The 22,523-nt window shown below is 39.9% G+C and overlaps 1 protein-coding gene across 3 annotated transcripts; it reads right to left on the reverse strand.

The window, feature by feature from the left end:
- Window positions 1-2,052: 2,052 nt before the first annotated feature.
- On the reverse strand, window positions 2,053-21,411 carry CASP2 (caspase 2). 3 transcript variants are annotated; one of them, XM_048294431.1, is made up of 12 exons: window positions 21,089-21,172; window positions 20,397-20,580; window positions 19,348-19,466; window positions 15,453-15,620; window positions 13,881-13,956; window positions 12,431-12,525; window positions 10,840-11,016; window positions 9,590-9,718; window positions 9,080-9,170; window positions 4,769-4,918; window positions 4,575-4,684; window positions 2,053-3,981 (listed from the first exon to the last, which is right to left on the reverse strand). In XM_048294431.1, exons 2-12 carry the CDS (start codon window positions 20,419-20,421, stop codon window positions 3,847-3,849), a joined length of 1,275 nt encoding a protein of 424 aa, XP_048150388.1. In that variant the 5' UTR covers window positions 20,422-20,580; window positions 21,089-21,172; the 3' UTR covers window positions 2,053-3,846. The 3 variants fall into 3 exon arrangements, 2 of the variants coding, with proteins under 2 accessions (XP_048150388.1, XP_048150387.1); XM_048294430.1 differs by lacking the exons at window positions 19,348-19,466; window positions 20,397-20,580 and having other exon boundaries at window positions 21,089-21,404; XR_007201558.1 differs by lacking the exons at window positions 2,053-3,981; window positions 19,348-19,466; window positions 20,397-20,580 and adding an exon at window positions 8,904-8,965 and having other exon boundaries at window positions 4,593-4,684; window positions 21,089-21,411.
- Between the last annotated feature and the right edge of the window lie 1,112 nt (window positions 21,412-22,523).

Consider the following 22,523-nt stretch of genomic DNA (forward strand, 5'->3'; position numbering starts at 1 on the left):
ATCAACCTTACCTTTGTCAAAGCATGGTTTCTATGGCAGGTGTTACTGTTGCTCCTTATTTTGCAGCTGCAAATAAAAACTTTTAGGAGTGCCAAAGGAAAATAAAATTTAAAAAAAAAAATCAGCCTAAACCACAGCAATTCCAGCTACTTTTCTAAGTCAGAGAAATCTGAGTGCGACTCCGAGCTCTTTGAAAGATCTAGTAAATTACACAGATGTCATCTAAAGAATTTCTGCATGCAGGCAAAACAGTTTATGCAAAAATACAGTCTAAAGACCAAGTTATACATAGCAGTTCCCATAAACACGTAACAAATGCAGATGAATAGAAACAAAAGAATATCAAACTTTAACAGAAAAGAATTCTATGAGAAGTGGCAAAATCAGCAACAGCAGGCCAAATTGCACTGAGCAGGACATAGCACTCATTCCTAGTGAAACAGACTCACCAAGGCTGCTGATCCTGTGACAACAGTTGATTGTAACTTCTCTGGAGATTTCCATTTCATTCCCTTCCTTTTAAAGAAACTGTTCTCTGTATGCATACACTGATGACATAATCTATTACATAACAGTATCTTCCTGCATTTCCTTCTCCTAACTTAATAATTTAGTGTTGTGATGTAGTGAAGAATTCTCATACCCTGAAGGGAAGGGTGAGAGCAAATTATACAACACAGGTACAGTGCACGTTAAGAGTCTCAGCTTGGCATAAATTTTTTAAGATGTTTTATAGATGTTTAGCCAAACTTTTTGATGTTTTGGAGGCATATACTCTCTTTCAGTACCATTCTGTACATCCTAATTTTTAAGGGGACCAATGACTATTTTTACAGAATCAAACCCTTTGACTATGTATTAATTTTAATAATTATAAATAGGGGAAAAAATCACTTTAGAATTAAAATTGTATTAATTTACTGAATCGTTTTGTTAACGATTCTCATGCAACTCAAGATTTTTAAAATATCTCGTCTACATTGGGTTCACTGTTTTCACTCCCCATCTCAAACAAAACCTTTGATCTTATTCTTCTGGTTTCAAGACAAAATGACAAAATGTGAACTAGTTAACATTGCCCTGCTATCCCAGCTATTAAAAGTAATTCTTTAAACTATGCTAGTAGCTCAAAACTTACCTATGAAAATACAAACATCTTGTTGACTTCATCTTCTGGACTACTAGAATCATTTTCTGCACAGGTAGATGTTGGTAATTCCAGTGCTAATATCAGTACTAAATTTCTCGTATCAGAATTTGGCATTTTTAATAAACCAATATACTCTTTCACTAAAAAGAGATCTCAGAAGACAGGAAACAACTCTTCGAGGTGTCACGGATGAAACAGGGTAAAGGGCAACCTCTAGTGGATCTGGATACTGGGGATTATTTGACAACTAACAAGAACACAGCTTTTACCTTCTTATTTCACACTAACTCACTTTCTCCCAGGTGCATTGCTTTGATCTCAGCTTCCCTGCCCAGCAGTAAAATCATGGCTCATTTGTGAAGGTGGAACAGAAAGTTCTGTTGGTTCTATGGTGTACAGCTGCTCCCAGTTACAAGTCTTGGGCATTATGCATCAAGCCTCCAAGCATTCCCTGGCATTTCTTCCCATGCAGCTCTCTGAGCCCCTGGACCTTCCTCCACTTCCAGAATCTTTCTGACAGCTGGTATTTTCACTTTCTTCTTCCTTCCAAGACTCCTTTTTTCCAGAAACCCTTCATTTTGACATCAACTTTTCTTTCAAAAACACCAAGCCCAAAATTTTCCTAATGTAAATATTTCATGTGCTGAAGCACAACATCAGCCTCCCACTTGATGGTTCTGTCTCTTATCTCTTTATTAATTTATCAGTCTTTGTTTGGCCCAGGTGTTATCAAAATTTACAAGCAGCTCATAGTGGTTGCAGCTATAAGTAGCAGGCTTCTGCCTGAGAGTTCAAAAGCCCCTCTGGGATGTGCTACCTCAAGAAATCACACAAAATTCTCTTTATATAGAACCTCCATTTCTGCAAAGGTCTAACTCTCCAAATGGAAGACACTTCACCTATTAATCAAACAAAAATTCTTTATTTTGACACCTCAAGGCAGTCAAATACAAGTATACAAAAAGATATACAAAAGTGGCAGTGATCATGCAACTTGATGCAATCCTACAGAAATTTAATCCATCACAATGGACTGCTTCATCAATAAACCTATCTGTAAACTATTGCACCATTTCATAGAGGGAGCACTCAGGAAGACAGTGTTTATACTCCAGGGAGGTACAGGAGCCCCCAGACTGGTATATTAGACTTCAGAGTAAGGCACCAATTGGCAAGTATGATTCTTGTTCTGCTCATCACATTGTGTGTAGGATAAATGCAAGATACATGTTAATGCTGCACCTTTGTCAGCTGGAAGAAACACAGCCTTCATTTTCTAGGCAGAATAATATAAAGAGCACATGCCTAGTTTTCCAGCCTCCCTCCATATCCCTTTGTGCTTCCTATACATAATTCTGTCCTGAAAAATGTATTTTAAGAGCCTACTTACATTAAAAAAAAGCCAGGAACTATGCTAACTTAATGCTACAAAATGGAGAAGATGGAGACTGAAGTGAGCAGCCTGTAGTCCATATGTAATCCAGTATCTCAGGATTTAGGCTCTACCACAAAAAGAGAACAATGCCCATCTCCCATGTCACATCAAGTGGGAGTAACTGCAGTTGGGACACAGCAAGACACAAATTACAGCACGAAGAGACTGTGCAGGAAATTTCCAAAAGAAGTGATTGATTATGCTTTTAAATCATCGTGGCTAAGGAAAGAAAACTCACAGAACAAGTTAATAATGTAAAACTCTTCCCTCTCATTTAAAAGGGAAAAACACTGCAGTGATAAATAATCCAAGCACCATGCTTAGACTGTAAAGAGCTGCCTTGAATATTTTTGTTAATTAAAAAGACAGAAGATTCTTTTGTACAAGGCCATAGAGTTTCAGGGCTTCAGTTGTACAGTGCAATTTATAAACTCCTGAGAAGTTGGTGGACTGAATAGACTGAATGTCTATTGTGACATATAAGTACTACAGCAAACAAATTCCTCAAAAGGAATATTCCATGCAGTTGTTCGCTCTTGGGACTAAGGGGAGTTAATCTAGAGTTTCTAGATTCAAAACTATTTCTGGGGCAGTTTATGCAGGCATATTTGTCTGGGTCTCTATATGTTTTGCTGATAATCTGGGATGTCTTGTAGTTCTCTTGGTAACTTGACTATAGAAGCAATGTAGAAAAATAGACTTTTAAGTGATCAAAATGGAAGGTGTTGAGTACTGAGAACAATAACATTCCATTTTAGAGAAGAGGGGATTATCCTTCACAAGGGAGCCCTTTTCTAATGTGCACAGGAGTCGACTGTCCTGTATGAAGAACCATGCAGAAAGTATTTAAAATTTTAAAAGTACAAGCATAAGATAAGTAGCATCTTTTGAATGATTTTCCTTTCAGAAAGGCTTAACTTAGAAATTGTACAAGTAGTCCATTTCCATTTTCACATTCACTTTGTTTACAAATGTCCTTATGTCTCCTTCCAAAGGATGTTCCCATGTCTTTCCAGTTCCGATGCTGATCCTCTTTCCATCAATTTCTATACATACAGAGTTAATTGGGATATTAGAATTTTAAACCCTGAACTGAGTCAGATTACAAGGAGAGTTGCCAGTTTATTTTAGAAAAAGACAAAGAATTAGACTGGCATTCCTTGCTTGCACATCTGATGTCACAGCTCATGAGAGTGAAAACAGATATCCACAGTCAAAGTTCAGCTTTGGCAGTATCTCTCTTCAAACAGAGCTGGCAAGGTTATTTTCCTGGTAGATAGCCAGGAAACAGGTAAAGGTCCCGACAGAGTGTGCTACAATATTCTGACATTTCCTTGCAGCGGTGAAATTCTGTGCCTGGGGCATAACCTTCTCGTTGCTTGATTTGCCTATTCACCTAGATGTGAGATTAAAAAAAACAATTAAAATAACTGGAAGGATTAGAAGGACAGAAGGAAGAAAAATGTAATTTCTTTCTGTACTCACAGATTATTCTATTTAATGCATTAAGTAGTCCCCTAACTATAAGAAGGATCAAGAACTAGGCTGCAGTTCCACAGCAGCTCAAGCTGCCGTGGTCACACCACGTTTTTCACTCCTTCCTCCATTTTCTCAATCTTTACCTTATATGACTACTGGTGCTTTTGCAGCTGTGTGGTGTGAATGTTCAGGGAATGAATTCACCTGAAAAAAAAGCTATTTCTATAGAAGAAAAGTGATTCTTAGCGAGCAATATTAACTCTTCTTGCAAGTTCATCATGTGACTGCACAAATGAAACAGAAGGAGTCAAAGAAACAGCATCTTTACTTGGGTTAAACTGCTATGCAACTGTATATAAATAAATAAGAATGGGGAAAATTATAATTTTGCTACAAACAAGGCAAGAACAAGTGCTTTAATAGGACTAGATTAATCCTAGTACTTTGAAGCAATGGAAGGCCCTTCAAAAACCAAGTAGAAGTGGGAGAGTAAATGCACTTGTGCTTTACCTTCACCAGCATGTCAGCCACGTGAGTGTGTCGGGAGTCCTCGGCAAACACCGAGGTGAGAGCCTCGACGTACCAGGACCCGCGCTTGGTGTTTCGCATGGCCGCAGTGCCTGGAGAGAGAGACTACCATGAACACTTTTGGGGGACACAGACACATAAAACCTCCTTATGCCCAAACAATTAGGGCCCAGTACCTTTCAGACAAGCATATCCACAGATCATATCCGAGCATGTTGGCAGACGCAGCTTCAGACTTTCTTCCTTGTTCGCATCACTCTCCTCACAGCCAGGGGAATCTGACCATCCTTTGCCATCTCTTTGGTCCACTCCTCGGTCCAACTCATCTGGGGTGGCAATAAACAAGGAGAGGGAGAAGAGGAGAAGAAATTATCCTGAATTACTGGATTTAGCTTTCCTGTACTTCCTTAGTTGACACTTTACTGTGCCATAAATCAAGTCTCTCCTGATGGGAGAGAATTTGCTGAAAGTCCTTGCAAGGAGTTTGAGAGATAAACTGAGACATCTCTTTTAGTTTCAATGCTTCCAGAGTCTTATCAGAGGAACAGAGCCACTAGCATGACCCAGGTACAGAATAGAAGGAGGAAAAGTAGGAGTGAGACCAATTACCAAGATTTACATGGCCTTTTAAAGAGATTTTAACCAACAGTTACTAAAAACGTACATTATTTTCACTTTCCTACCAATTATTCAGAAATACGACTAGGAATTGCGGAATTCTCTATCCAATAATTCCAAACCACTTTTACTGCAGAATATGGAGCAGTAGAAGAAGGAGAAGAAGGTCTAGAGAACAACAACAATCCTCCATTTTTATATTTTTTACTCTTATCTATTTACTACAAAGAGAAACCTAAAACCGCTAAATTTTTCACCCTGTGACAATCTTACATAGTAGTCTATCACCTAATTCACACCACTGTATTTTCTAGTTCTTGTCTGACTGTTGGTAATTTTTTCCAAGGTTGGAGGTTAAAACAGTGTTGTTCAGGGGGGTAAGAACCCTTAAAAACAGGCAGAGAAATATTCTAGCACTCTGGGTTCCTACACTTAGTTTTGGGCTCTGGTCAGTGATGCCACAACTACCATCAAGCAGAAAGTTTTTGCACTAACTTTACACTTTTTCAGCTGTTTTAAACTCATCTGAAAGTTCTTCTGCACAAACTAACGCAGATACCAACAACTGCTCCACCTGCTTAACCTAACTTGACTTGGTTTGCATGCTGATTTCTGCTCCCACCCCTTCCTGTGCAGACCGTGGGATAACCATGAAAGCAGGGAAGTTTCTGGTAGTTCTCCACCATTCATGGAAGGATTTGATGCCTAGCCATGAAGTTTTTATTTTCCACTCATAACTACCTTAAAAATATCCAGAAATGTCTAGAGCACTTTGCAATGATAACTATCTATTTACCACAGAACTCAAACAAGGGCTGTAATTTTGGTTGTTAAGGTCTATGTCCAAGACAACTAGAAAACATGGACCAACTATCTCATCTAGTTCTAAAACCTGATTACAATACTGCTTGTTTCAATTAAAAGCATAAATTGTACAGCAGAAAAATGCAAAATAATCTGACCCCAAACATGAGAGAGAACTTTAGTCCATGGAGATTAGTTTAAAACCTGAAGAGCATTTAATGCCCTCTCCAGGATTCATTAGTATGTATTATGCAAGTGTTAATATTCTCAATTGGTTTTCTACATGATGCAGAGTTTCCATTATAATCTCGACTAATTGCTCAGTGGTGGTGACTTTGATAGTCCAGCTGTGTTGCAAGAAAATTCAAATTACATTTTATAGATTTTTTCATATAATTTTGCCTTTTTGTTTTCTTTTGCTCTAAGATGAGAATCTATTTTTCTCCTAACAGCACAATCAGAGTCTAGTGTTAGGATGCTTAAGTGTCCACTTCAGAGACCTTCCTCTTAAGATGTTTCTCAATTTTTGTTGCTAGCTCATGCCCTAATAATACATTTGGATTTCTAACCCTTTAACAGGCAGTGGCACAGATGGCATCTCATAATTATGCTCAGAAAGTGGTCAGTTCATAAGTCAGCAACATTGCTCTTTTCCTCCAAAAAGAAAACAGCACTTGGAGGGGTGTGATTGTCTGAAACAGCCTAGAATTAAAGTCTCCATAGCTCAAAATTTCCTGATAGCTTCCATTAAGTTCCTTTCTCATCTCTTTAAGGTAGCAATGCAAATTTTTTTCATTTTTAACCACACTTTTTTCACGTCTTTTATCCTTTAATCCTTCCAGTTCTCTATGTTTTAAAAAATTTAGTGTACTGTTCACTGTGCACTTTATTTCAGAAAAGACTCAGGTAATTTTACTGTCAAGCTCTATTATTCACACTGTCATCACCCCATTATGTATAAAGTCAAAACTATTTTGATTAAAGCTTCAGAATTACACATCTTCCTCAGACATTTGTCTTCAAACACCACTCCAATCCACTTAACTAAAATGTGTAAAGCACTAATCCTTTGCATACTTAACTACTAACATACTCCTAATTTATAGAACCACTGCCAGCGATTGAGCTAGTCTGTTTCAATTGTATTGAAGCTCCCAGATAGCTGTTTTGCCAATTGATTTAAACAACTGCTAACTAGCCATTTGTCATTACTTAGCCCAGTTTTTCACTCTTTTGGATCTACTACATTGAAGCTGCTTAATATCTGTGTTTAAAGTATCATTTCATGCCACACTGAAACTTTTCTCATTGTTTTCTGTTGCCACAGGTTTTTGATCCATGACTGTAGGTGGACTACTTCACTTCCTTAGTAGACTCCTGCCAAAAGTTCTCTGGAAATTAAGACTGTACCAACATTTCTTTATCTACATTTTTAAAATGTGTCATTAATAGAAGATAGAGCATGCCTACTACGTAAGGTTAGGAAAGAAGAATAATTTATGCATTTCTCATCTTGTTTCAACTAGTTCCAGCTAACTTGCATGGCACAGATAGATTGACTACTATTTCAATGGTGACAATACAGTCTTTTGAATACTGTTTAAAGAACACATTTTTGTTGACAGTTCAATTACTCTGTAACTGGCTCTCCCCTCCAACTATTAATCAAGGTTAAAAGAGGTTAGACAACGCAGAGTTTTGCCTTGTTTGATTTTTTTTTTTAACTGAGATTTTCCTTTCAGTTTTTAAAGTACCTCAATCCTTTGTCTATTGCAATATCCTAGTTCTAAAGCATCATGCATAGCAAGCTTTACCACTCTTCCTTAACTGCAACTTTTTGGAGAATACAAAGGCCAAGCTTGATTCTTTAGTCTTAACACACTCATTATGGTAACACTACAGTCAAATAAACCTAATTACCTAATGAGGTCAGCTGACAATTCTGGCTTATTACACTTATTTCTGCACTCAGTTTGCACGCTCATGTTTGTTCAAGAGTGTCTAAATGTTCATTCACATAAGGAAAGCAATCAGATTCAATTCATATTGTAAGCATGCATGTTACAGTGTTCCCAAATGCTTAGAAGGACCAAGTATTTCTGATCGCCGAAATACTTCATGTAGACTTTGGGCTTTTCCCTGAACTGGGATTAAACAAGAGTCTCTAGAGGACAAACTATAAAGCTTGCTAAAACTGAGAAAGAAGGGAGACAACTGCGAGGAACAAGGGAAAAGCAGGGGGGAAAGCATACACACTAGAAAAACTTCTCCATCACAAGGGAAAAATGAAACTATAAGACAGCTTCACTTTGGAATATCAGCAATTTCACAGAGTCCAAACACTTGAGGGAAAAATGTGGTCATTAGCACATCTGAAAGGTAGTTACAAATGTGTTTGTTTAGTTACAAAAGGAAGGAAAAGGAATAGCAGAGTTGAAAAAAAAAAAAGTACATAAAGCACAGAAAAAGAACAAGGCTGTAAGAATCATGAAAAGAGTTCTGTACAACAGCATGTAAGAATTCAACAACAGCATGTGGAAAAGGGTGCAAGGAAAGGTCATTTTGAGGTTGAAAACAGGCTAAGGTAAAGGAAAAAGACAAAACCCCAAAAATAATTGGAACCAACTCAGAGAGCTCAAGAGACAACCACAAGAGACACAACACATCGAGGACCAAGAGAAAGACAGGACCTCAGCAAGACTCCAGTGCTAGTGCACTGCTCCATGCTGTGCTGCAATTTGTGCACCATGTGCCCCACTCCCCCTACTGCAGGCACAGCACGAGGAAGCCCCCAGGTATGAGTGGGATATGACGGAGCTTGATGTCACTAAGGTGCTCTGGGGTCTGCAAGTCAATGCACACACCTCATGCAGAGCTAAAGACACTTACAGAGCAACAGATGCAGTGGCAGCAGCAGGGCAGAGGGAGGTGAATATGGGTCCCACTTACACCTGAGAGAAGCAAAGAGGAGAGTTGACAGCAAGTTGAATGTGAGGGTGTGCATGTGTGCAAAATGAGCCTTAATGGCATGCCAAGTACATGGCTTTTAGAGTTCGGGCACTCACCTCCCCGGCAGGCCTGAATAAAGAACATTTTGGGCTTATTCTGGAGATTTGGGCAGTTTGCATTATCAAAGAGCCGGAAAGCCTCCTGCAACTGAGAGAAGAAAGAAGAGAAATTTCTTTATTGTAGCCTTCTGTAAGCCAAACCCAGTCTCACCTTGCTTCCCTGTATTTTGGTTATTATCCCACCAGTCTTGGTATTTTCTCCTTTATCTGCAAACTCAGTGTGTGACAAACACATCCCTTTCTCCATCCTCTCCCCAGGTTCCTACTTGCTTGGGTTCATGCACTCTACACCTAGTATCTATACAGAGAGGTAACTTCCCCTACTTGCCATTTTTCATCTTCCAGACCTCTCACAGACAGCCCCTTGCCCTTTTCTTCCCTCCAGCCCTTATTTTTTTTAATTTTAAAAAACGTGAATCCTCAGCCTTCCATCACTTTTTTTTTTTTTGAACACTGTTACTTTCCTAGAGATAACCTAAAACAACAGGTCAGGACTCAGCAATATACCTCTAGTAGTTTGCCATCACTGCCATAAACTCCACCCTCCACACCATGGGAAAGCAGAGCTATAATGCAAGAATCCACATCTCGATGATCTCGCAGCTTGGAGAATCTCTCCAATGCATTCTGCATCTCCTAAACCGGGGGGGGGGGAAAAAAAAAAAAAAAAGTTCAATGCTTTCTAGACTTCCACAGGGAAAGTGAATCAATATTCTAGGAAAAACACAAATGGCCCTCCTGTTATAAAGAAAACCCCTATGTACATCAAATGTACATAGAAAAGATGTGTTCTGGAAAAAAAAAGGCAAAGTATTCTTGTTCTTTTATGCAGCATTTAGTCTGAAGTATAACACTGTGAAGCAGGAATCACTTAGGCCAGCAGGGGAAACCAAGTGATATTTTGAAGAGGTTTTACACTGACACTGGAGTCTGGCTGGGATATTTGAGCAACTTAACAGATACATACTCTGGGACTTGAGGCATTCAGACACTAGTGGTCAATTAAAAATTTAAACTGGAAAACTTTAGGAACTCTGACAACATGGCAGATGCAAAAGTTTTATATCAATGTTGCAAAAGCTCTGTTCTTGAATAAAAGACTCTTTAACAGGTCCTGTATCACTTAGATTCATAGGGATTTAAAAAGACTAAGATCAAATGGTGCTGGAGAAGGCAGCAACTGCATTCCTATGGAGAGTGGCTTGATTAAGTTAGTAATGGAACACAACCAATTTTCCTAAGTGAAGCACAACCACTGTTTTTAGCAAAGACTGGAAGAGTAGAACTGAACTGCACAAATAGTGGAAGACTGATAATTACATACTGGCAACTGACTTCATCACAGGATGTTTTCATAGGACATGAAAACATCATAATTGCAAAGACTACATCAAATATTTGCAAAGTTTAACTTTTAGGAGAATATTACTCTAGATCGACTTTTCCAATGTTAACTGGAGACTTTATTCGTGTTTTCAACACACATGCCAAGAGCGGTCTCAAAATTCTTGACCCTTGCACTAGAGTCCAACTAGAGTAGTACCTCTTCTAGTCCTTTGTGATACTACTTTCCATTGGAAGAGCTCAGCCTTCCAAGCTTTCTCATGTTGATCAGTAGGAGAGGAGACATCATCCCATTCCTAAGCGATAATTCACATCTTCAAAGCTTAGCTACATACCAAAGGGAACCTCTTAAGACAATTATGAAACAAACTCTCATCCACACCAGTAGTGAAATACTGGGATCACCCCCTTACCTGTGCAGTTTGATCACGAAGAACAGTGACTTGATAGCCGAGCTGCTTGAAAAGCATCTCCAGGGAGGCACAGTCCACATCTCCCCCTGCACGATATTCCAGGTCCTTCTCACTGCTGAAACGGACATTGCTGAGGATAAGTGCTAAGCCTCGGGGCTCTGATGTCAGCTTGTATGCCTGAAAAGTAGATTAAATATGGGTAAATTTAGACTACACAAGGAAATAATGGCGTGTTAGAACAGGACAGCAGTCATTCCACACCAACTTGATACTCCTGTGCTTGCCAGCCCCCACAACTGACAATCCTACAGTACTATTACTAATAGGTTAGACTGGCTTGCCTTATTCTTCATTTGAAAAGAAACACAGCTTATCCATTTCAAACTGTGAATTAGGTATCGCTAAATTTTTTCCCTTTCCCACCCTCACCCCAGCAGGGCCCCATATATCTGGGTCACCTCCATCAAAGGACAACACCATGTAAAATTTAGCTAACATTTCTTAGCTGCTGTTGGGAGCAGACAGATGTAAAATAGCAGTGAGTGTAATTGTAACAGCAGGCGACTGTCAGTCATTGATCTTTAAAATTGTGCAACTGGCAAAAAAGGTTAACAGGAAAAGAACTAATTTAAGAGGGGGGTCTTCAAATTAAGTTCCCTCTCTGTCCCTACCACTCTAACAACAACAAATCAATAGTAATTCACTTACTAACACTCCTGTAAATTGGAAGTAAAATTTAATACCAAAGGACAATATCAAATAAGGTATATCCATGCACAGATGCAAAAGGAGCCTAGTCAAGCTCACACTGGCACTGCTAATTAATCAGGTCACCCCAACAGACAGTTCCAAAAAAACCCACAACAACAACAAAAAACCCCCAAAAACGCAAACCCAACCCAAACAAAAACCAACACACAAACAAAAACTGTTTTGCTATACACAGAGCCTCTGACATTGTGTAACCCTAATGAAGTGTTTACCCCACAACACAAACTTAACTTTTCCTTAAGCCTACCCCACCACAATCTACGCCTTACAGACAGAATAAGCAAAAAGTAATTAGATTACACACATTACTTCAAGCACTGCAGCAGAAGATTAGAAATTCACATTGCTCTACCCAGCCTAGAATCCTGACCAGGTTCTTAAGCCTAAGGACTCTTGGGTAGAGATGGCAATTAGCCCAACTTATGAGTTGAAAACACAGTTCTACTATCTTACAGTAATTTACAGGGTTTGTCATCTTACAGAAGATGAGGACACAGTCAAATAAATTTGAGGCAATAATACTGACAGCTCACAGAGAGCAATAAAACAGAAGTCATTTCACAAAGCTATTCATGATCAAAGAAACACAGGCAGAGATTTGTACAGTTACAGAACTTCTCAGGATTTCTTGACACTTGTAAATGAGAACCACATCAAATAGAGCACGACTGGTAACACCTTTCAGTTACACAAATAGCACAACCCTGATCTGCATTCCAATTAAGCCTTTCAACTCAATTTTAAGTGGCACACGTTTAGCTGATAGATCCAAACATCTCACATCTCTCACATCTTAACATTTTCTCTGCCAACAACTTACCAAGTGCTGATGATTGTGATAAAATTCAGGAGTGCAATACTTCACTGGAGGAATTGAGGGACCATCTCCGTTATCCAAAGAATGTTCCATTGGTTCTGTGCAAAACCGAATACATCAATAATAATAAAAAATTCCAGACTCTGCATTAAGGTAGTAACTTGCAAATTCTGAACTATATTATCTTATGCATATTTCATACCTCTAAAAATTTTGTTTGATCAGGGACTACTGACACAAAATGAAACACAGAAGAGAAAAAAAACTACTGTAAAGGTGTACTTATTTATTTTATTTTAACTGGCAGCTTTTATTTTTGCTTGTATGTGGGTTATCCTTATCTAAGGCCTAGTCTAGAGTATGAAAACAGAATTCTCAACTAATATTAGATCCTTGTGCTTTCTGCTGTTTTGCACAGTATGTTCTTACTTCCAGAGTTTGGCTGACAAAATGCTGCTAAAAAATTTCAAACAGAATAATTCTTTCCTTTCATAAAAGGCCTCCCATGCTGAACACATGCATAAGTGATCAAACGAGACAATTCTAACTTTCATGAAGTGCAAAGCCCTCTTCTTTTTTTATCTGCTTCTGAACACTTTCCTCTGGATAACAGCAGATGAGGGGAACGATAATCAACTATTTGCCATTTGCAGACAAACACTCACTCCTCTGTACCGAAGGAACTGAGCTAATGACATTCACGATCTCTTCTGAAATCCTCTTTCAGCCTTTTGAGGCATGGCTCTCCTGGTTGGAGGAACATATGCTCTAAAAAAATCAAAACAACCCAACCTAAAACCCTTGCAAATAAATAAAAAGTTTACAAAAATTAGACACTTGTTCTTTAACACCAGAGAGAGCTCCTAGTAACCAGCATACAGATAAACCTGTGGAAAAAGTACTCCAGGCATTACCAGAGGCAACATAGAAAGTACCAAGGAGATTCATTCCAACAACTCGTTATTAGACCAGTCCCCTGGTCTAAGTCACAAATGCATGCTAATGAAAAGCTGATTTGCTGCACCTAACAGAAGCTACAGAAAACCAAGTTGGACCCACATAACACATATAAGGCTTTAAACTAATCTTTTAAGAAGGAAGTCTAAGTTAAGGAACACCGCCTAAAGTGAGTATCTTATCAGCGTTGTAGCTCAATGAAATTCTATTGCAAATCTTACAGAAAATCTTTGCAAAATGTAGGATTTTACTGACATGTACTGTTTTAAGCAACAAAGTGTCCCATAAGAATAAACGAAGCTGACAAGAAACTGTTTTGGTTGTCTCTTCCCATATGCTATAAATTACCCTCTTTGATCATAATATAGTCAGTTTACTGTCAGGTTTGTATGCCTGGGATGAGCAAAGTGGTGGCAAGCTTATTTCTAGAATTGAAGTAACAGGGCATCAAGAAATTGAAAGGAGCCAACCAGGTAGGAAATCATGTGCAACTCACCAAGCCAACGGGGTCTCTTTGAATTACAGGACTCACTGGCAGGGTATGGAAGATCTGACTCGTGACAGTGCTCAAGCTACAAGACATCAATAAATCCATGAAAAGGAGTAGCAGAGAATAGCTATGTTTTTTCTCTGTAGTACAAAGCTGAAGGTATCATGAAGGAAAAGATACATGCATTTATATACACATAAAAATGGTTGAAATATAAGATTATGGTTCACATCCAAAATAAACATCATGACAAGACAGCAGCAGCACTTTCTCACAATGCAAAACCCCTTCTTTGCTCATCTCTTCTTCTACCCAAATCCTCAGTTTAGAATCTTTACACTGGGGTCATCCTAGCCTCCTTGGTTTTACCAAAAACTTGATTTGTCTGGTGATTCCTATATTTTTGTTTGCTGTCAAGATTTCATAGTTTGTATAATACAGCAAAATCGAAAACAAAAAATTAAAAGCGTAGGCTAATAAATTTTACATTTTAATACAGGAACATCTGTTCAAAAGTATTTGTTCTCCCTTCCTTTGCATAAAATATGTTTACTGAGAGTTTCCATCCTTGCCAATGCACTAACAACCTTTGCAACATTCTTCCTTTAGTACAACACTAACAACTACATATAGTGAAAAGGTGAAAAAAAATAACAAAAGAAAAATAAAAGTATTTGTTTCCTTAAGAGTCTACTCAGACAACCACTGAATATTAAACCAAAAAAATTCAGAGAAAAAAATACACTCTTTTCAGGTTTTGGATTATTGATTACACACCCATTAAGAACACGCTGGATGCAAGAACATTACAGGAACCTTGTACAGTTCAACAAAAAGAAATGCAAAGTCCTGTGCCTGGGGAGGATCACTCCAAAGTACCAATACATCCTGGGGGCCACCCAGCTGGGAAGTGGCTTGGCAGAAAAGGAGTTGGTGTTGCCAAGTCAAACAGGAGCCAGCAATGTATCCCTGGCACAAAAGCAAATGGTACCCTGGGCTGCATTAGGAGGAGCAATGCCAGCAAAAGAGATGAAGGGAAGAGTTCCCCCCTCATGGGGAACTTATCATATGAGCGCCTGGAGAAAGGGTGCAAAGAGGACAGAGCCAGGCTCTTTTCAGTGGTGCCCAGTGACAGACCCAGAGGCCATGGGGACAAACAGAGACACAGGAGGCGCCCTCTGAACATCAGGAAATGCTTTTTTATTGTGAGGGTGCCTGAGCACTGGAAGAGGTTGCCCAGAGAAGTTGCAGTCTCCATCCTTGCAGATATTCAGAAACTGCCTGGATGTGACCCTGGAAGCCTACTGAAGGTAATACTTGAGCAGGGAAGTTAGAAGAGATGACCTCCAGAGGTACCTTCCAGACTCTACCACCTTGTGATTCTTTATGAAAATTCTATTCTTCCCAAGTTTCTCCCTCTCTGCTTTTACTAAGGCTACTGCAAGTTTCAACTTGCAACAAAAACCCATTCTATCCTTTGTAAACAATTGGGTTTTTCCCATTTGATAAAGATCCTTTTGTGCCCAAACCCAATTTGAAATGCAAGCCATCCATCTTATTTTTTTAAAACTGTTGTACCCTTGCAATCTCATGGCTCAGGTTGGACATTGTCTTCAGGATCATTGCCTCCAGATGCTGCTGTTGGGTTTCTCGCAGAGCTTCACAGAAGGCTGAGAAGGCATTAGGACCCCTCTTGGGTAGCAAATTGAGGAATTCCACATTTCGGTCAAAGCTCCCAGACTTGGCCTGAACCCAGAGGAAAAAAACCAAAATCCATACTCAAGTTAACACCCAACATAATTAACTTTCAATGAATCACCTGCACAACTATTTTTTTTTAATTTCAGAAAAACATTCCACCACTACGCTTAGCTGTGCTAGATCCTTTATTATACTCTTCCTAGTTGATTTCATTCACACTCCTCTGTTCCTATTTGCCTAAGAGTATATGACAACACAACAAACCAACAATTCATACATGACCACACACAGTAATACACCGTATTTGCTCTAAAATTTTACTTCCAGTTACCGTTGCAATAGTATGTACTTCTCCTCACTGAGTATACAAAGTCAAAAACATACTTCCACTACTATCCAATAATTTATGGCCTCATGCAGATAGTCAAATTCTCCAAAAAACATGAAGTAAAATTCTTACTATACTCAGTCAATTTCAGAATGGTATTTCGTACATACAGACTAATACTTAGACCAATGAAGCAATATATGCTAGTATATGTGGAAAAGTAACCATCAAAAAATGAAATTCATGTGTTTGCAAAACATTGCCAAGAAGCTCTAATTGTGAGAATATCAACGGATATTTGCCAACAAAATATGTAATTTATACAATAATACCCTTCCCTGTGAAATCTAAACCACACCAAGAATCGCATACCAAAATACTGGGTATCAGAAATAAATTTTGGTTTTTTTTCATTCATCCCATATTTTTTTAATTATTGCTTAGATTTGAGATCTCTCCTTTTGGTGGACAATTGAGAATAGCTGATGAGTTTTACAGAATTAAGGCCTAACAATACAGCAATCACAGGAAAATCAGAAAAAAAAAAAAAAGAAGCTTTGAGGTAGATGTGTAAATCCTCTGCTACAGAAGATATCACATCATCTGGCTTCATTCATAAAAATTATCAAGCTCAGTGTTAAAAGGAGTTTGGTTTTGCCCCAACACATTGTTTGGGGGATATTGCAAAATCTTGTTGATCCAATGTTTATGAACAAATTTACAGTTTCAGATCTATATTCATTCATGACTGACTAAAAGCATTTTATTTTTTTATCAACAGTATTCCTTGACTTCAGTGTTCTGTCCTTTCCCTTATTTATCAAACTTCTTTCTATAAATTGGCCTTGATTTGCTCCAGTAAACAAGCCACTTTCTTTCATAATGGCCTCTTTCCCTTAATAGTGTAAGTACCTTTTCCTATTCCCAAAGGATCCTGAATTTTCAGAGTACTGTTGACTAAAAGTCCCTATAATGATGTCTTAAGTTGTGTATTCCCAGAAGTATAAAGGTGGCTTTCTCCTGGTAACACTGCAACACTAGTCCATCGAAAATAACCAGCTCCATATATTTGTATCTTGCTGTAAGCTAAGTTTTATTGTAACTAATAAAGTAACTGAGACTTGATTTCTAAAGTATCTAATGAATTTTTTTTCCTTTCTAGCAGACCTGCAGCTGTTTTGAGACAAGCTAAAGGTCATTCATCTTCTTCACAGTCTATGACTCTAAGCCATAAATGATAGTTAAGAACACAAGCTCACCTCAAGAAGCAGAGCCTAAGTTTTATTGAAAAGTCAAGAAATTTCCATAATGTTCATATTCTGCCCTTTGTATGTACAGCAGTCAGCTTTTGGCTGACTTCTTCCTCAGTGCTTCCTTAAATACTCAAAGGGCTGTTACCTCCTGATATGACTTCCTCTTCAACACCACATTTAGGTTACACTAAATAATGTTCAGCAAACATTCAGAAGTAAAACTTTTATAGGACACATTTCTTTCATTTTATTTTCCAATACATCCTTAATTTATTTCTTTCCCCTCACAGATGGGTTTGATAATCTGCATAACAGAAACTAGCTGTAAATAAACTCCGAATTCCTGCCAATTCCATATTAGTCTTATTGAGCCTGAACATACCTGCAGAATCTGTGGAAAAAGCATATATAATTGACAAACATCCTAATCAAATTTGTGTCACTTGTCAAAACCAGTGATCCCTTCATTTCTGTCTAGTGATCAACAGGGTATTTAAATCTCTGTATCTATACAATCTCAGTCTTTTATTACAGTACAGAGTATTCAACCTGTTTAAAAAGCAGGAAAGCTCTTGCTACCATATTTGCAGTTTTAGAAGTCCACCCCAGAGCTCTGGAAAAACATCTGATGCTCTGACAAGAAGCTATTTATGCAAGTAGATTTTGAAGCTTGCCTTAAAAACAGCTGTTTCCCGTGTCCCACTTTATTTCCACCATAACATTCCCCTGTGTTTGAAACCCCCCTCTTCTGCGTTTTCATCTACAGAATTATAACATCATTTTCACTACAAAGGAAACAAAATTTTTTTCTTTACTCTTTATTGAAAGTATATACAGTGGAAAAAAAAACCACACACGGTTTAGTATCTTTCTGAATGACCCAATTTAAATTCAATCCTGTCAGATCCTACCATCTCGCCACATTTCAGACATCAAAGGAACCTGCTTCTACTTAATAATTCTTCTCCAATGTACATCTATAACCCCTTTACTTATCTTCATATTCCTTGTGAGCTCCTCATCCAGTTCAACCACCTTTGTCTTCAGTGGCTCTTCTTGCAACATGCTCCCTCTCTCATATTTTTCTTACTTATGGTAAAGTTTCAGTACTAGTTTGACATCTCACACTTGGAAAAAATGTCATGCCTCATCTCCCTGAGCTCCTTGATTTATTACACTTCCCTTGGATTACAGAAGTTTATTTAAGTGCTCTATTTCCAGAACCATTTTCTTCTTTTGTTTAGCTCAAATCAAGCCAACAGGACCAGTGTAACTGTTGTGTTTTTAAGACGATTTAGAACATAACTATTTATCCAGATCTTGATTTCCTGACTTACTGGAGGAGCAGGAGCATAAATATATAGAGCCAGTCAGTTATTACATCCAGGAGAATCTATTCTCTTTCATCAGACAATGGCACTTGGCTCCTCCTGTTTCCATTAAGGTACCTGATGATCAGCATCACAATACATTTTCAGTAACAGGCTATTTAACAGCACTTCCGAGACCTGTGCTCACATTTGCCAGAGACAGGAAGAGTATTAAAAATTCACAGACCTACTCGAGGAAAATGAAAGATAAGACAAAGTGTTTTCCACACAAGTCATTTTTTTAAATGTACTTTACTTTTTCTCCATTGCACCGTTATGACTATCCAGTAAATGCTCCATTCATTTCTATCCTTCTAGTACAATGCATACTTTGCAGTTCCAGCTGTGAATGCTTTCCTTCTACCTCTGCCATGTTTCTATTTTTGTTGCAATTTCCAGATCAATACCCTGCAACAGTAGTTCAAGTCACTCTGTTCTCTTGCCCAGGCTGCTACTGCTATTTATACACATTTAATCTCTTAGTTATGAGTGTTTATTGTATTAGGCATAATTTTTCCACTAAGTTATTACTCTTTACCTGACTTATCCGTCATAACACCTTTCGTCTTACTGACAATCCATTACTAAGTATTGTTGCATTCCCTTTTACTCAATTACATCTGTAGGGGAAGATTCCTTTAGGCTTCTTCCCTTCGGTCTCAGTTTAATACTTTTTAACTACAACAGCATCTTGCCGAGAAGAGTATTTTCTCTGGCACTACTTTAAGTTTGAAAGGATTTTTTTCCCCCCTTTTCTTCCCTTCCCCCTGTTCCCCCTTGAGTGACAAACTGCAGGCCATCAAAAGAACACCCCTACTCACCATCCACACTTCAGCAATGCTGTTGCTTAACCCTTGTGGGCTGCTACACACCAGATGCTCAGTTGCTTCCTCCCCAAGTGGAATAGTGGGGAGAATCCAAAGAACAGAAGTGAGAAAAGCTGAGACAGAGGTGGTTTAATAGGTAAAGCAAAAGCCACACACACAAAGCAAAACAAAGAATTCATCCACTTCCTGTTGGCAGACAGGTGTTCAGCCATTCCAAGGACAGTGGGGCTCCATCACTCACAATGGTGACTTAGAATCACAGAATATTCTGAGTGGAAAGGGACCCACAAGGATCGAGTCTTACTGTTAAGTGAATGGCCCATACAGGGATCAAACCCAAGACCTTGGCATCATTAGCACCATGCTCTGACACAGTTTGCCCCTTCCTTCTTCCCCTAGCTTTACATGCTGACCATGACACCAAATGGAGCGGGATATCCCTTGGGTCAGCTGTCTTGGATGTCCCCTCCCACATTCTTGTGCACCTCCAGCATTGCTGGTGGGCTGGGGTGAGAGGAAAAGGCCTTGGCTCTGGGTCAGCACTGCTCAGCAATAAGTAAAACACCTCTACATTAACAAGACTGTTTCCAGCACAAATCCAAGATATAGCCCCCACACCAGCAGCTATGAAGAAATTAACTACTCCAGCCCAAACCAGTACAAGAAGTCCTTGATTCAGCCTCAGGCTTGCACTGTTTCACTGTATCTTTATTCTCTTCCACTAGGCGTTGGAGCTATTTCAGGTGAAACTGCCTGGAGCTCCCACAATTCAGCACTGATATCCTTGACAGGCCCCATGAGGCATCTAATATTGCCTTTGTTGCTGAGTCAAAGTATGCAAAGTGATTCACATTATCTTTGACAATGACTCAAAATTAATCAGGAAGTTATTTATTCATTGCTATCAAAACCTTATCAGTCTCAGGTTTACACTTTCTACACTCGTGCTCAGAAAATAGTTCATAATCCTATTTTTCAGCATCTATTCTTATCATGAGACCATGTACTTTGCTAGGGGACTAAGACCTCCCTCAGTTCCTTACTTGAGCTGTGAGATGCACTTGACATGCAGCTTCAGCCACTTCCTTTCCAGTCTGCTTTCTTTGAAGACCTGCATGTCCATCCTGCACAGTGTTCTGTGCATTACCATCCCTCTGGGAGAAATCCCAAGCTATTTCCCATGACTTCTCTCCATAGAATCCACTGCACAAGGTAAGTAACACAAGCCTACAAACAAATAGCATTTGTTATCTGACAGTGAGCCTTGAACCCTGCAAGGCACTTCACACAATTTACAAAAACATATATGAAACACAAATTCTTTATATGGAGGGTGCCACAACAAAGTGGCATATAACATATTCATTTACTTATTTTCACAGTATTTTTTGGGGAAACAGAGCTTATTCCCGCTTCTATGTGCGGAAAAAAAAATAAGATAAGCACAAAATGACAACAAAGGACTGGAAGGTACCACCCGACCCGCAAAGCGCAGCCTGCGGCACCTGCACACCAGAATGCAGGGAATCTTAGAGGAAATGCACTTTTTCTTTCTACAAAAGCACCTTACAGTTCTCCTGCACGCTGCTACCAAACTCCTGCAGGTCCTCTGAATGCAATCACACTGAAATATGCAGGTAGCACACAGGTGAGTTTATTCCATGCTGCCACTGCAAGGAACGACACCGAGCTCAGCCAGAAATAAAGCTCACGGCGCAGGCGACAACCCGCGTACCTGTATCATTTCCACCATCTCCGTGGTGATGATATCCTTCTCCACCATGTGCTCCACCAGCACATTCAACACCAATTGCTTGGCCAGCATCACCCGGTTCTTCTTGAGCGCTTCCTGGTGGCACCGCTGCATGCCGCACGCCGCCAGCATCCTGGGAGGAGCGGGGAACACCAGCGGCGAGCGCCGCGGCAAAGACCCTGCCGTGCCCCCTCCCGACTTTTGGCTCGGGAGGAACGGGCGCGACCCCGCGAGCCGCGGCCGCCGCCTGACGACGGGCGGAAAGAAAACCCGTCCCGCCTTTTCCCGGCGGCCCCCGCCATTCAAACCGCTTCCCGCCGTCACGTGACCGCCGCTGGAGCGGGAGCGCTTTCCCGCCTCTTCCTGCCCGCGCTCGCGCTCGGGCTGGGGCGCGGCCCCTCAGGGGTGCGGCGGGGCGGAGCCGGGGCAGTGGTCGGGCCTGCCGGGAGGAGTAGCGGAGGCGCCGCTTCCCTTGGAAACGTACCGGCTCTGAGTTTGGTTTTTTTTTTTTTTCCTTCCCTAGTTTAGTTTCTTTACCTATGCTGACATGGGTTTCTGCGGAAATCAGCTGCCATCAGAAGCGATAACGTGCTGTAATGAAGAGGGAGGGAGGGAGGGAGCACACGGGATGTGCAGAGAAATACGAAGGGAAATACATAAGGAAAATCAAGTGAGCATCCTAGCAAAAGCAGATTCACAGCTCTCATTACAGAATCACAGAATAAATTGGAAAAATCAGTTGGAAAAGACCTCTGAGATCACCAAGTCCAAACTTATGGACGCCACCATGTCACTTAGACCATAGCACTGAGTGCCACGTCCAGTCTTTCCTTAAACACCTCCAGGGAGGGTTACTTCACCACCTCCCTGGGCAGCCCATTCCAATGCTTGACAGCCCTTCTGTGAAGAAATTCCTCCTGAAACCCAGCCTGAACCTCCCCTGGCACAGCTTGAGGCCAATTCCTTTGGTCCTGTCGCTGGTTGCCTGGGAGAAGAGAGCAAACCCCACCTGGCTATCATCTCCTTTCAGGGAGTTGTAGAGAGCAGTAAGGTCTCCCCTGAGCCTTCTCCAGGCTAAACAACCCCAGCTCCCTCAGCTGCTCCTCATACAACTTACAAAAAGTCACACAAAGCTTCAGATGGCTGCTCCCTGGTGCACAGGAATTCTACTTGCTAAAGCTTAACACAAGTCCAAAGGCTTGACAACCTTTACAAATGTTGAAGACAAAATTGTACTGATCGTAACTGGTGACATTTTTGACCTTTGTTTTGGCTAGTGTTTAGTTTGTGCTGGTCACCTGAATTTCTTCCTGACTCCTGGCAATTTGGTGCACTCAGACAGGTCCTGAGTTGCCCAGTGTAAGACTCAAAGGTTCTATGCCTGCGTCACATACCTGTGATACCTTTTGGTGACCTT

Source organism: Corvus hawaiiensis, chromosome 2 (assembly GCF_020740725.1).
Source record: "Corvus hawaiiensis isolate bCorHaw1 chromosome 2, bCorHaw1.pri.cur, whole genome shotgun sequence".
NCBI classification, from domain to species: domain Eukaryota; kingdom Metazoa; phylum Chordata; class Aves; order Passeriformes; family Corvidae; genus Corvus; species Corvus hawaiiensis.

Bases quoted from the DNA above. Each gene is read 5' to 3' on its own strand.
- CASP2 (XM_048294430.1), bottom strand. From the start codon at position 21,238: ATGCTGGCGGCGTGCGGCATGCAGCGGTGCCACCAGGAAGCGCTCAAG. The intron at 9,719-10,839 runs GTAAGGGGGTGA...CCCCCGGTTTAG, and splicing joins TTCGTGATCAAACTGCACAG to GAGATGCAGAATGCATTGGA. The intron at 3,982-4,574 runs GTAAAGCACAAG...TCTCACATCTAG, and splicing joins TGGCTGACATGCTGGTGAAG to GTGAATAGGCAAATCAAGCA.